The 13,174-nt window shown below is 44.1% G+C and overlaps 1 protein-coding gene across 1 annotated transcript in view; it reads right to left on the reverse strand.

Annotated features, from left to right (window-relative positions):
- Positions 1–4,747: 4,747 nt before the first annotated feature.
- SLC35B1 (solute carrier family 35 member B1) overlaps positions 4,748–13,174 on the reverse strand; it is a 117,345-nt gene continuing 108,918 nt past the window's right edge. Inside the window, exons 7-9 of the mRNA XM_063959879.1 lie at positions 8,841–8,947; positions 8,570–8,723; positions 4,748–6,146 (exon numbers count right to left, since the gene is read on the reverse strand). Coding sequence (XP_063815949.1) covers positions 6,094–6,146; positions 8,570–8,723; positions 8,841–8,947 — 314 coding nt within the window. The 3' untranslated portion in view covers positions 4,748–6,093. The remainder of the gene's footprint in view (positions 6,147–8,569; positions 8,724–8,840; positions 8,948–13,174) is intronic.

Genomic DNA, 13,174 nt, shown 5'->3' on the forward strand with positions numbered 1-13,174 from the left:
TAAGATGGAGAGGAGTAAGCACTATATTCGTGGTTCCGGATTGGCCAAGAAGGACTTGGTAACCGGAACTTCAAGAGATGCTCACGGAGGATCCGTGGCCTCTACCTCTAAGAAGGGACCTGCTCCAGCAAGGACCCTGTCTGTTCCAAGACTTACCGCGGCTGCGTTTGACGGCATGGCGGTTGAACGCCGGATCCTGAAGGAAAAAAGGCATTCCGGATGAAGTCATCCCTATCCTGATCAAAGCCAGGAAGGATGTAACCGCAAAAACATTATCACCGCAATTGGCGAAAATATGTTGCGTGGTGCGAGGCCAGTAAGGCCCGACGGAGGAAATTCAACTGGGTCGATTCCTACATTTCCTGCAAACAGGAGTGTCTATGGGCCTGAAATTGGGGTCCATTAAGGTTCAAATTTCGGCCCTGTCAATTTTCTTCCAAAAAGAACTAGCTTCAGTCCCTGAAGTTCAGACGTTTGTAAAAGGGGTACTGCATATACAGCCTCCTTTTGTGCCTCCAGTGGCACTTTGGGATCTCAATGTAGTTTTGGGTTCCAAAAGTCACATTGGTTTGAACCACTTAAATATGTGGAGTTAAAATATCTCACATGGAAAGTGGTCATGCTGTTGGCCCTGGCCTGGGCCAGGCGCGTGTCAGAATTGGCGGCTTTATCCTGAAAAAGCCCTTATCTGATTTTCCATTCGGACAGGGCGGAATTGAGGACTCGTCCTCAGTTTCTCCCCAAGGTGGTTTCAGCGTCTCACCTGAACCAACCTATTGGTGGTGCCTGCGGCTACTAGGGACTTGGAGGCCTCCAAGTTGCTAGACGTCGTCAGTGCCCTGAAAATATATGTTTCCAGGACGGCTGGAGTCAGGAAATCTGACTCGCTGTTTATCCTGTGTGCACCCAACAAGCTGGGTGCTCCTGCTTCTAAGCAGACTATTGCTCGTTGGATTTGTAGTACAATTCAGCTTGCACATTCTGTGGCAGGCCTGCCACAGCCAAAAATCTGTAAATGCCCACTCCACAAGGAAGGTGGGCTCATCTTGGGCGGCTGCCCGAGGGGTCTCGGCTTTACAACTTTGCCGAGCAGCTACTTGGTCAGGAGCAAATACGTTTGTAAAATTCTACAAAATTGATATCCTGGCTGAGGAGGACCTGGAGTTCTCTCATTTGGTGCTGCAGAGTCATCCGCACTCTCCCGCCCGTTTGGGAGCTTTGGTATAATCCCCATGGTCCTTACGGAGTCCCCAGCATCCACTTAGGACGTTAGAGAAAATAAGAATTTACTTACCGATAATTCTATTTCTCATAGTCCGTAGTGGATGCTGGGCGCCCATCCCAAGTGCGGATTGTCTGCAATACTTGTACATAGTTATTGTTACAAAAATCGGGTTATTATTGTTGTGAGCCATCTTTCAGAGGCTCCTCTGTTATCATGCTGTTAACTGGGTTCAGATCACAGGTTATACGGTGTGATTGGTGTGGCTGGTATGAGTCTTACCCAGGATTCAAAATCCTTCCTTATTGTGTACGCTCGTCCGGGCACAGTATCCTAACTGAGGCTTGGAGGAGGGTCATAGGGGGAGGAGCCAGTGCACACCAGATAGTCCTAAAGCTTTCTTTAGATGTGCCCAGTCTCCTGCGGAGCCGCTATTCCCCATGGTCCTTACGGAGTCCCCAGCATCCACTACGGACTATGAGAAATAGAATTATCGGTAAGTAAATTCTTATTTTTCCTCTCGTGGGGGGAAGCCGGCAGGGCCGTCGGTGAGAGGGCATCTTCTCAAAGTCCAGCTTGTATCCCTGAGACACTATCTATTGCCCAGGGATCTAACAGGGAGTGAACCCACTTGTGGCTGAACTTACGAAGGCGTGCCCCCACCGGGCCTAGCTCCGCCTGTGGAGCCCCAGCGACATGCAGTGGATTTTTGTAGAGGCCGGGGAGGACTTCTGTTCCTGGGAACTAGCTGTGTTGTGCAGCTTCTTTCCTCTGCCCCCGCCTCTGGCAAGAAAGGACGCACCTCGGACTTTCTTGTTTCTTCATTCGAAAGGCTGCATTTGATAATGTCGTGCTTTCCTAGGCTGTAGGCTGTGCAGGAATATAAGGCAAAATATCAGAATTACCAGCTATAGCTGTGGAGACCAGGTCCGAGAACCCTTCTCCACACAATCCTCAGCCTTCCATATGCCTCTTAAGTCGGCATCATCTGTCCATTGCATTTTCTACAGGACACGTCAAGCAGAAATCGATATAGCTTTGACTCTAGGACCCAGTATACTCATGTCTCTTTGGGCATGTTTTATATATACATATCTCTTAAGACAGCATCTTTAATATATATATATATCTATCTCTATATATACATATGTATATCTATATACATACTAGGGTCGCAATCTCTGCTGATAAGGTAACTGTCCACGCTGCCACAGCGCTATAAACCCATGCTGACACAATCGCCGGTCTGAGTAGTGTATCAAAATGTGCACGCTATCTGCAGGATCCCTGAGAATAGCTGTTACATCAGGGCTACCTTTTGGGCAAACGTGACACCCTAGGGGAAGTTTCCCATCATATCCTGGCCCTAGTGGGGAAAGGATACTGCCTGAGAATTCTTTGTGGGAAACTGCAGTCTCTTGTCTGGAGATTCCCGCTCTTTTTCCTCATGAGAGGAGGGAAATTTACCTCAGCTTTCTTCCCCTTAAACATGTGTACCCTTGTGTCAGGGACAGATGAGTCATCAGTGATATGTAAATCATCTTTTATTGCAATAATCATATATTGAATACTTTTCTGCCATTTTGGCTGTAACTTTGCATTATCGTAGTCGACACTGGAGTCAAACTCCGTGTCGATATCAGTGTCTATTATTTTGGATAGTGAGCATTGAGAGACTCTGAAGGTCTCTGCGACATAGGGACAGACATGGGTAGATTTCCTGTCTGTTCTCTAATCTTTTGTGCAATAAATTCACCTTAGCACTTAATTACACATATCCAAACAGGTGTCGGCGTTGTCGACGGAGACACCCTCTCACACACATATTTGCTCCATCTCCTCCTTAGGGGAGCCTTTTACCTCAGACATGTCGACACACACGTACCGACACACCACACTCTCAGGGAATGCTCATCTGAAGACAATTCCCCCATAAGGCCCTTTGGAGAGACAGAGAGAGAGTATGCCAGCACACACCCCAGCGCTATTAACCCAAGAATAACACAGTAACTTAATGTTAACCCAGTAGCTGCTGTTTATACTGATTTTTGCGCCTAATTATGTGCCCCCCCCCCCTCTCTTTTTACCCTCTTCTACCGTGTAACTGCAGGGGAGAGACTGGGGAGCTTCCTCTCAGCGGTGCTGTGGAGAAAAAACATGGCGCTGGTGAGTGCTGAGGAAGAAGCCCCGCCCCCTCGACGGCGGGCTTCTGTCCCGCTTTCATGTACAATTTTGGCGTGGGCTCATACATATATACAGTGCCCAACTGTATATTATGCAAACTTTTGCCAAAGAGGTCTATAATTGCTGCCCAGGGCGTCCCCCCCTGCGCCCTGCAGTGACCGGAGTATGTTGGTTTAGTGTGGGAGCAATGGCGCACAGCTGCAGTGCTGTGCGCTACCTCATATGAAGACTGGAGTCTTCTGCCGCCGATTTCGAAGTCTTCTTGCTTCTGTCACCGGCTTGTGTCTTCTGGCTCTGCGAGGGGGACGGCGGCGCGGCTCCGGGATCGGACGACCAAGGGTGCGATCCTGTGTACGATCCCTCTGGAGCTAATGGTGTCCAGTAGCCTAAGTAGCAGGACCTATCTTCAGTGAGTAGGGCTGCTTCTCTCCCCTCAGTCCCACGTAGCAGAGAGCCTGTTGCCAGCAGATCTCTCTGAAAATAAAAAACCTAACAAAATACTTTCTTTTTAGCAAGCTCAGGAGAGCTCACTAAGTAGCACCCAGCTCGTCCGGGCACAGATTCTAACTAAGGTCTGGAGGAGGGACATAGAGGGAGGAGCCAGAACACACCAGAATCCAAATTCTTTCTTAAAGTGCCCTGTCTCCTGCGGAGCCCGTCTATTCCCCATGGTCCTTACGGAGTCCCCAGCATCCACTAGGACGTTAGAGAAATATTCTTTATACTGTGGGTTGTCAGACATTCCCTCTGCCAACAGTATATTTCCCCCAGTTAGCAAATATGTATGGGTTCCTCCTTGGTTTGGTGCGTTTCCCATTACTTTAAAGCCTATGCTGTACATTGCCATTTGTAAGTAAAGCATCATTAGTGGAGAACTGAATGCAGTAAGTAGGAACATGCCATTCAATTGCATAGCTGTTGCTTTCCCTTCACACCTCCCGACCATAAATTTAATCTTTGTAACACCTCAAGTTACCCCTTCCATTTATATGGGCCGCTAGGGAGAGAATTATTTTATCACACTAAAGTGTGTAGTCATCCCAAAATAGACCACCTCTGATTGGTCATTCTTACTTGAAAAATTGTAAAGAATAAATGAATATATATTCATTTATTCTTTACAGTAATATCGGCACTCCCATTTAGTAATTTCAATTTGCTCCGGTGCCCTCAATGTGAAATAGATACCAACCAATGACCACAGCAGCGGCACTCAGAGTCTTAAATATGAAAACGTATATTTCAAAAATTTCACAGCAACTCCAACGTTTCGGGGCTAATATATACACACACAGACATATACACAAACACACAAATATAAAATGAATATTTAAACAGAAAACAGAGTAACATTGTTTATTAAACTGTAGCAGCACAGGATAGTTTAGTATGTGTACTGATACCAATCCTTTCTATCTAGCGCTGTTATAAATATTTCAATTAAACAAAGTGTAGCTTTACAGATCCAGTTTATCTTCCTTTGGGTTCTTTTGGCTCTTAATTTTCAAAACACTTGTATTCAATCCTTGCATTATTATGCATTGGCAGTGTACCTTCGTTAGCTATGTAAAGCCCTAAAGAACCACTGGCATTACATTAAAAAAATAATAATACAGTTTTATTTTATTTTTTTAAAAGAACATTATATATTATAATGGTTATCCTCCGTACTGTGACAAACTATTCACAAATCTGTAAACAATATGCAGTTGATGGAATGCAGTACCTAGTTATAGCATGTTGGGGGTCAGTATTACAGCCTATGGATAGCTTCAAAGAGCACCTGTCATGTTAATAGTGGAAGCAGACAATTTGTGGACTAAACGCTTATTAATGAGAACCCAGGATACATACTAGGGCAGATATCACTGAGGTATGAAGGATGCTTAAGCATTTCCAACACGTAAACAGATCTGCCACACCTAATCACACGGTGAATAGTTTAACTGCCTTTATAGTTAAAAAAAATAAAGAATATAATAACCTGGCATTCCTATCTATATTATTGCTTGATTAAATTGACTCTCTCTCTGGTAGAACTTCACAATAATTCTAATAAATATATCCGTCTGTTTATGCTCTTGTTTTCGCTAAGTCTTTTATACTTGGTCTTTTTCCATTGATAGAAGCCAGACTGGTCCATGGCCTGGTTGTGCCAGTCCAGGGTATTAATAAGATCCAGGGGCTTGCTTTGGGATGCACCAGATGGGAAGCTCTAAGCAGCTGCTCCTCTCGCTTTCATGTATGGTGGGAGAAGTCTGTGGAGGGCATGATTCTCCAGATCTGAAGCTGCAGTTATGCAAATGGTACAATTCAGAGCCAAGCAGTGTGTTCAGGCTCTCTGTATTGTAATATTCATCAGATGTTTTATTAAAGGGCAGAAAGAACTGCTGCAAAATTAGATCTGATCCTAGACACACGAGAAGATTACAAGGTACAGTAGGTCTGAACATTCATTTCTGCTCCAAAACAGTTACACTTTGCAGAAGTAAAGGCAAAGAGACACTCAATCTTTTTTTTCGTTTAATACTCCTACATTCTCCACTAAAATTGCATCCCTTCCGTCATCAATAAAATAAGTCAAAATTACACATAGCTATCTTATAAAAATAAACCAAAAATAAAACATATAGTTGAACAGAGAGTGAGGTATGATAACGTCATTTGAAGGCTCCTGGAAAACGGCATCAGTGGGACGGCTTTTTGGATCCTTTACCAAATTTGGCATCAAGTCCCAGACCTGTGGAAAATAGAACAGTGCAATGAGTGTGGCAGGAAGAGAGTGGGCATAGCGCGTGAGCTATACTGTCATATACTATGAGTATATGCTTATGGCTCATTTTTCAAGGGTGACTGCCAAGTCCAGCTGGCAACACATTCCTAACCACACCTCCCCATATCACTTAGCAACAAGTCAATGATGTGGGCACATGGTCAGTCTCATAGGAGACTTAGGTGGCATAATCTTGGTAATACTATAGACTGATTCCAGCCTTAGCAAGCAGTAGTTCACCTACATCTTTTGAAATACAACCTCAAATGTTAAAAAGGGCAGATCATGTTGAGAGATGTGGTTTTCTACAGCTAATGACTGCAAAGAACCTCTGCTGAGTTAAATGGGTTTTCACATATTCATGTTACTTTAATGACAAGTTTACATATCACATCTTGCAACTTTTAATAAATTAACAAAAAGAATCCCAGCAACACTTAACAAATGATTGTTGTTCACAGATGGTCAACTCCTAGTTTACTATAACCCTTTCAGGCCAAAACGGATTTGGAACACTGGCGCTGATGTATTAACCTGGAGAAGGGAAAAAGAAGTGATACAGCAATGATAAGTGGAAGGTGATAGCACACCAGCCAATCATTACGGATTTGAAAAATCACTGCTTTATCACTTCTTTATCCCTTCTCCAGGCTTAATACATCTGCCCCACTGATCGAAGCCAGGTCAGACCTCGGAGATATCATCTCCAAACGCTGGCTAGTCAGCTCTCCATGGTTTTTTTTTTAAATTTGTTTTTACGGGGAATCCGGTCACATTGAGTCGCAACCCGGGATAACCAATTACCCAGGTCGAAGCAGCGGTGTGAACAGTTATTATAGAGGTGCTATCTCTTCACCCATGAGGATAAATACATACACAAAGAGTGTTAAGGTGTAGAATGTTTCTACAATTGGCTGTGTACAAAGTATTCTTAATAAAGCTGAGCCCATGTTAATACTGAGAGTCCCCTAAATTACACAGGTATTAGCTCCTTGTGGGATACCCTGTAGATTTATTCACTAGTCTGTAGTTCTCTATTCTTTCCTAAGTAGTTGTCTTTGCTATGCAAGACTATGGGGGGGGGGGGGGGGGGGGCTATCCAATTACAGAAACAGCCCCATTTCCGAAAGAAAACGGGGCCATTTCCAGGGACTTGGAATCGCCTGCCTGGGGCAGGCTAAACAAAATCCCCAAAAAGCCGGATAGCGACTAATTGGATACCCCCTATATGTTATAATATTAAATTCAAAATATATCTAGCTGGTGCTGACCTGCCTCCATGTGCGCTCATGTACTTTTCCTTTTACCTCCGTTGTTCCTTAGAGCTCTTATTTGTTTTTTTTTTGTTTTTTTGGCATATAAGGGATCTCTCTAATCCTTACTAAGTGTATTTGACATTGTCTTTTAAAATCGAGGGATCTGCTATTTGCTTCATATCTGATTTATGTTAAATTGCTGGAAATGCAGGTTATTTTCTTGTTGGTGTTAATGATGTATTGTGTGTCCCGTTACCTTGTTTTGTCTAATAATGTGAAACTTAAAAAAAAAAATTCAAACATAATTATTATTTTTTTTAAAAGAAGTCTTAGGGGGATATCCTATGAGGCCCAGTAAAACAATGGGTGCGAAAAACGTATGTTTTTCGCAATTTTTCACCAATATTTTTTTTTACAGGCTATCCAGATTGTTCGGCTGTAAAAAAATGTCCTTTCTCCCAAAAACACACGGGGCTGTTTCTGGGGATTTGGTTTAGCCTGCATGAGCGGGACAACCTGCAGCGTCCCATGCCCGCTGCAGCAGCAGGCTGGGACTGCAGGCATCCGGAAGCTGTCCTCAGCGCGGTGACCCCGGCAGAGAAGCCGGGACATCACCGTGACCGCATCCCCCCCTCTCTTCCGCCACCAGCAGCGGTCACAAGACGGGGGAACAGCCATGTGACTGGGGGAGCCAAAGAAGCAGTGCTGCAGTGGGCGCTGTCAGGAGCTGGCACCCGGTGCAATTTTAGGTAACCCCCGATAAGCCACTGCTCATGCTGGCTTATCGGGGGTAATAGGATAGCCCCCGACGGGACAATTAGCCCTGGTAAATTACTGGTGCTAATTGGATATCCCCCTTAATAAAAAGATATAAAAATCGATTTTGGCTGTTAGTACACCCGATATAGTTACCTATTACCTCTTTATTTTGCTGTATATGTTTATTAAACATTTCTTTCAAGCATCAGAACTTTGTCTTATTAATGATCAATCACCACCCGATGATAAAAATAGACTGAAGGCAAAAGAGCCACAGAAACTTTGGCAGTCAAAAAAGTTTAACATGTAAAAGAAAATAATTAACGTGTTGATAAATTAAACTGCAAGTCCATCTGCCCAGGCTGTTGCACTTACCTAGAAACACCAGCAACGTCCCAACCCACTGTAAGTTACTAATCGGATTGGAGAAGAGCAGTACTGAGGCCAAGATAGTAAAGAACTTTCGGGTGGTTGTGATGATGGAACAAGTCAAAGGACCAAAATAGACCACAGTCATGAAAATGAAAGTCTGATGGAGAAGATAAGTCATTAGTAACATTTCAGAGTTCAAAAAGTATAATTACAAACAAAAAAAAATTCTATGTGCACAGACATGTAAAGTAGATAGAAATTACAATATATTTACCTGCCCCAGGGCGCTAGTTAAGCTGAAGAGTAGGATGTTGTAGATGATACTTGGGAAACGTTCAGTGAAACTCAGGAACTCCCATACCTCTCCAGTAAAAACAATGCCTATGGATTTAAATATATATTATATTCATAACTGTTTCCATTTTATTTGCATATTATTAGAGACACTTACTGTAAAATAGTTTGGAAAATGATAATCCAAAAGAAAAAAACAAAAACCCCATGACCTAGTGGCAATCTAAAGATGGGTACACACCACATGTACGATTTTCTGCTGATCAGGTTAACAAAACTGATCAGCGGAGCAGTGTGTTCCTGGCTTGACCTGCTCCTGACACCCATACACACATAATATTCTGATGTAAAATGAATGGTATGTATGTGTACAGGTCTTAGTTGGATTGGGCGGTCGGTGCCTTAAAAATTAAACTGTACATAAGATTCGACCACCCCGACTCCGGCCCTTGCAGGAGTGTTATAAACAGTGTATCAGCTAATGCTCCTGCATTGGCACGTTGTACACACCTATACAAATATCGGCCCGTTCTTTTGATATCGGAAAAATGGACACACAATTGTATGTACCCTCCTTTAGTGTTTGTCCATGATGACAATATTGCTGCTGGGATACCCAAAATAGTGTAAATGGGGACAATGAAAGAAAAAACATTTTCCATTGTATAAATACAAAGCAACAAATTTGACAGGTAGTATCATTATTTGCTGTAAAGAAGCAAAAGGCCTAGAGATGGCTACTAGGAGGTAGAAGGACATAAAAGACAGTCAGAACTAATCAACATGCTTGCTATACATATTACACGGGAAGTTTTCATATATTGTAAACAGCATTAGGACTATACCAACAACAAAAGAGTTTAACTAAACATAGAAGCACACTTAACATTCCATATTGCATCAGAGATTTAGACCATACATGAAACCTTGACCTCACAGTTAATGAGCATAACAAGGAGCAGCTATAATTACTACACAAGATAATAAATATGAAAAAAACCACACAATAATTTAAATAGAAGAGTGTTGGTACTGTGCTCATAATAAATAGATAATACAATATAATATTGCAGTGGATTCCTGGTATAGCAGAGCTGAACAATCATACACTAAGGGGGTTGATCGCAGCAGCAAATTTGTTAGCAGTTGGGCAAGACCATGTGCACTGCAGGTGGGGCAGATATAACATGTGCAGAGAAAGTTAGATTTGGGTGGGCTGTGTTCAAACTGAAATCTAAATTGTACAGTAAAAATAAAGCAGCCAGTATTTACCCTGCACAGAAACAATAAACCCACCCAAATATAACTCTCTCTGCACATGTTATATCTGACCCCCATGCAGTGCACATGGTTTTGCCCATCTGCTAACAAAGTTGCTGCTATGATCAGGTCTGAATTAGGCCCTAAGTGTCTTGAGAGTAGAGATGTGCAGCTGGCATTTTTCGTGTTTTGGCTTGGTTTTGCCAAAACCACCCTTTCATGTTTTGGTTTGGATATGGATGATTTTTGAAGAAAACAAAACAAAACATAAAAACAGCTAAAATCACAGAATTTGGAGGTAATTTTGCTCCTACGGTATTATTACCCTCAATAACATTAATTTCCACTCATTTCCAGTCTATTCTGAACACCTCACAATATTGTTTTTAGGCCTAAAAGTTGCACCGAGGTTGCTGTACGACTAAGCTAAGTGACAAAAGTGTGCGGCACCAACACCTGGCCCATCTAGGAGTGGCACTACAGTTGCAGACAAGATGGCACTATTCAAAAACTAGTCCCCAAACAGCACAAAATGCAAAGAAGAAAAAGAGGTGCAATTAGTTAGCTGGATGGCCAAGCTAAGCGACAAGTGTGCGGCACAAAAACCTGGCCCATCTAGGAGTGGCACTGCAGTGGCAGACAGGATGGCACTTAAAAAAAACTAGTCCCCAAACAGCACATGATGCAAAGAAAAAGAGATTCAAGATGGAATTGTCCTTGGGCCCTCCCACCCACCCTTATGTTGTATAAACAGGACATGCACATTTAACAAACCAATCATTTCAGCAACAGAAGCAATCAACCTCTCCTTGCACAAACTGGCTCTACAGAGGCAAGATGTCGACCTCATCCTCCGATTCCTCACCCCTTTCACTGTGTACATCCTCCTCCTCACAGAGTATTAATTCGTCCCCACTGGAATCCACCATCACAGGTCCCTGTGTACTTTCTGGAGGCAATTGCTGGTAAAGGTCTTCCCGGAGAAATTTATAATTCATTTTGATGAACATTATCTTCTCCACATTTAGTGGAAGTAACCTCCTATGCCGATCGCTGACAAGGTTACCGGCTGCACTAAACACTCTGGATGGGGAAGGGGGGGGGGGGGGGGGGGGGGGGGCAACTTAGGTAAAATAAAGTCAGTTTGTGCAAGGGCATCCAAATTGCCTCTTTTTCCTGCCAGTATACATACGGACTGTCTGACATGCCTACTTAGATGCTGTCACTCATATAGTCCTCCACCATTCTTTCAATGGTGACAGTAATCGTTGGCAGGTCCTTCAGTCTGGACCAGATGTCAGCTTACGCTCCTGACTGCCATGCATCACCGCCAGTGGGTGGGCTAGGAAATCTAATCCTTTTCCTTGCAGCCCCAGTGGTGGGAGAAATTGAAGGACGAGCTGTTGACGGGTCACGTTCCGCTTGAGCTGACAATTTACCAACCAGCAGGTCTTTGCATCTCTGCACACTTGTGTCTGCTGGAAAGAGTGATACAACGTAGGCTTTAAACCTAGGATCGAGCACGGTGGCCAAAATGTAGTGCTCTGATTTCAACAGATTGACCACCCTTGAATCCTGGCAAAGCGAATGAAGGGCTCCATCCACAAGTCCCACATACTTAGCGGAATCGCTCCGTCTTAGCTCCTCCTTCAATTTATACAGCTGCTTCTGCAAAAGCCTGATGAGGGGAATGACCTGACTCAAGCTGGCAGTGTCTGAACTGACTTCACGTGTTGCAAGTTCGAAGGGTTGGAAAACCTTGCACAAGACGGAAATCATTCTCCACTGCGCTTGAGTCAGGTACATTACCCCTCCTTTGCCTATATCGTAGGTGGATGTATAGGCTTGAATGGCCTTTTGCTGCTCCTCCATCCTCTGAAGCATATAGAGTGTTGAATTCCAATTCGTTACCACCTCTTGCTTCAGTTGCTTCAGTTGATGGCAGGGCAGGTTCAGGAGTGTTTGCTGGCGCTCCAGTCCTCGGCACGCAGTGGCTGAATGCCGAAAGTGGCTTGCAATTTTTCGGGCCACCGACAGCATCTCCTGCACACCCCTGTCATTTTTCAAAAAATTCTGCACCACCAAATTAATTGTATGTGCAAAACATGGGACATGCTGGAATTTGCCCAGATGTAACGCACGCACAATATTGGTGGCGTTGTCTGATATCACAAATCCCCAGGAGAGTCCAATTGGGTTAAGCCATTCTGCGATGATGTTCCTCAGTTTCCGTAAGAGGTTGTCAGCTGTGTGCCTCTTATGGAAAGCGGTGATACAAAGCGTAGCCTGCCTAGGAACAAGTTGGCGTTTGCGAGATGCTGCTACTGGTGCTGCTGTTGTTGTTGCTACGGGAGGCCATACATCTACCCAGTGGGCTGTTACAGTCATATAGTCCTTAGTCTGCCCTGTTCCACTTGTCCACATGTCCGTGGTTAAGTGGACACTGGATACAACCACATTTTGTAGGACACTGGTGACTCTTTTTCTGACATCTATGTACATTCTCGGTATCGCCTGCCTAGAGAAGTGGAACCTAGATGGGATTTGATACCGGGGACACAGTACCTCAAACAATTCTCAAAGTCCCACTAAACTAATGGCGGATACCGGACGCACGTCTAACACCAACATAGCTGTCAAGGCCTCAGTTATCCGCTTTGCAAAAGGATGACTGCCGTCATATTTCATCTTCCTCACAAAGGACTGTTGGACAGTCAATTGCTTACTGGAAGTAGTACAAGTGGTCTTCCGACTTCCCCTCTGGGATGACGACCGACTCCCAGCAGCAACAGCAGCAGCGGCAGCAACAGCAGGCGTACCACTCAAGGATCCTCCGGAGGAATCCTGGTTAGGAGAGGACTCCTCAGTCTTGACAGTGACATGGCCTGCAGGACTACGGACGTTCCTGAATGAGGAGGAAGTTGATGGTGTGGCTTGCAGGAGCTTGGGTACAGGAGGAAGAAGGGATTTAGGTGTCAGTGGACTGCTTACGCTCTTACCCAAAGTTTCACAACTTGACACTGACTTATGATGAATGCGCTGCAGGTGACGTAT

This window comes from Pseudophryne corroboree, chromosome 3 (genome assembly GCF_028390025.1).
Source record: "Pseudophryne corroboree isolate aPseCor3 chromosome 3, aPseCor3.hap2, whole genome shotgun sequence".
Taxonomy (NCBI): domain Eukaryota; kingdom Metazoa; phylum Chordata; class Amphibia; order Anura; family Myobatrachidae; genus Pseudophryne; species Pseudophryne corroboree.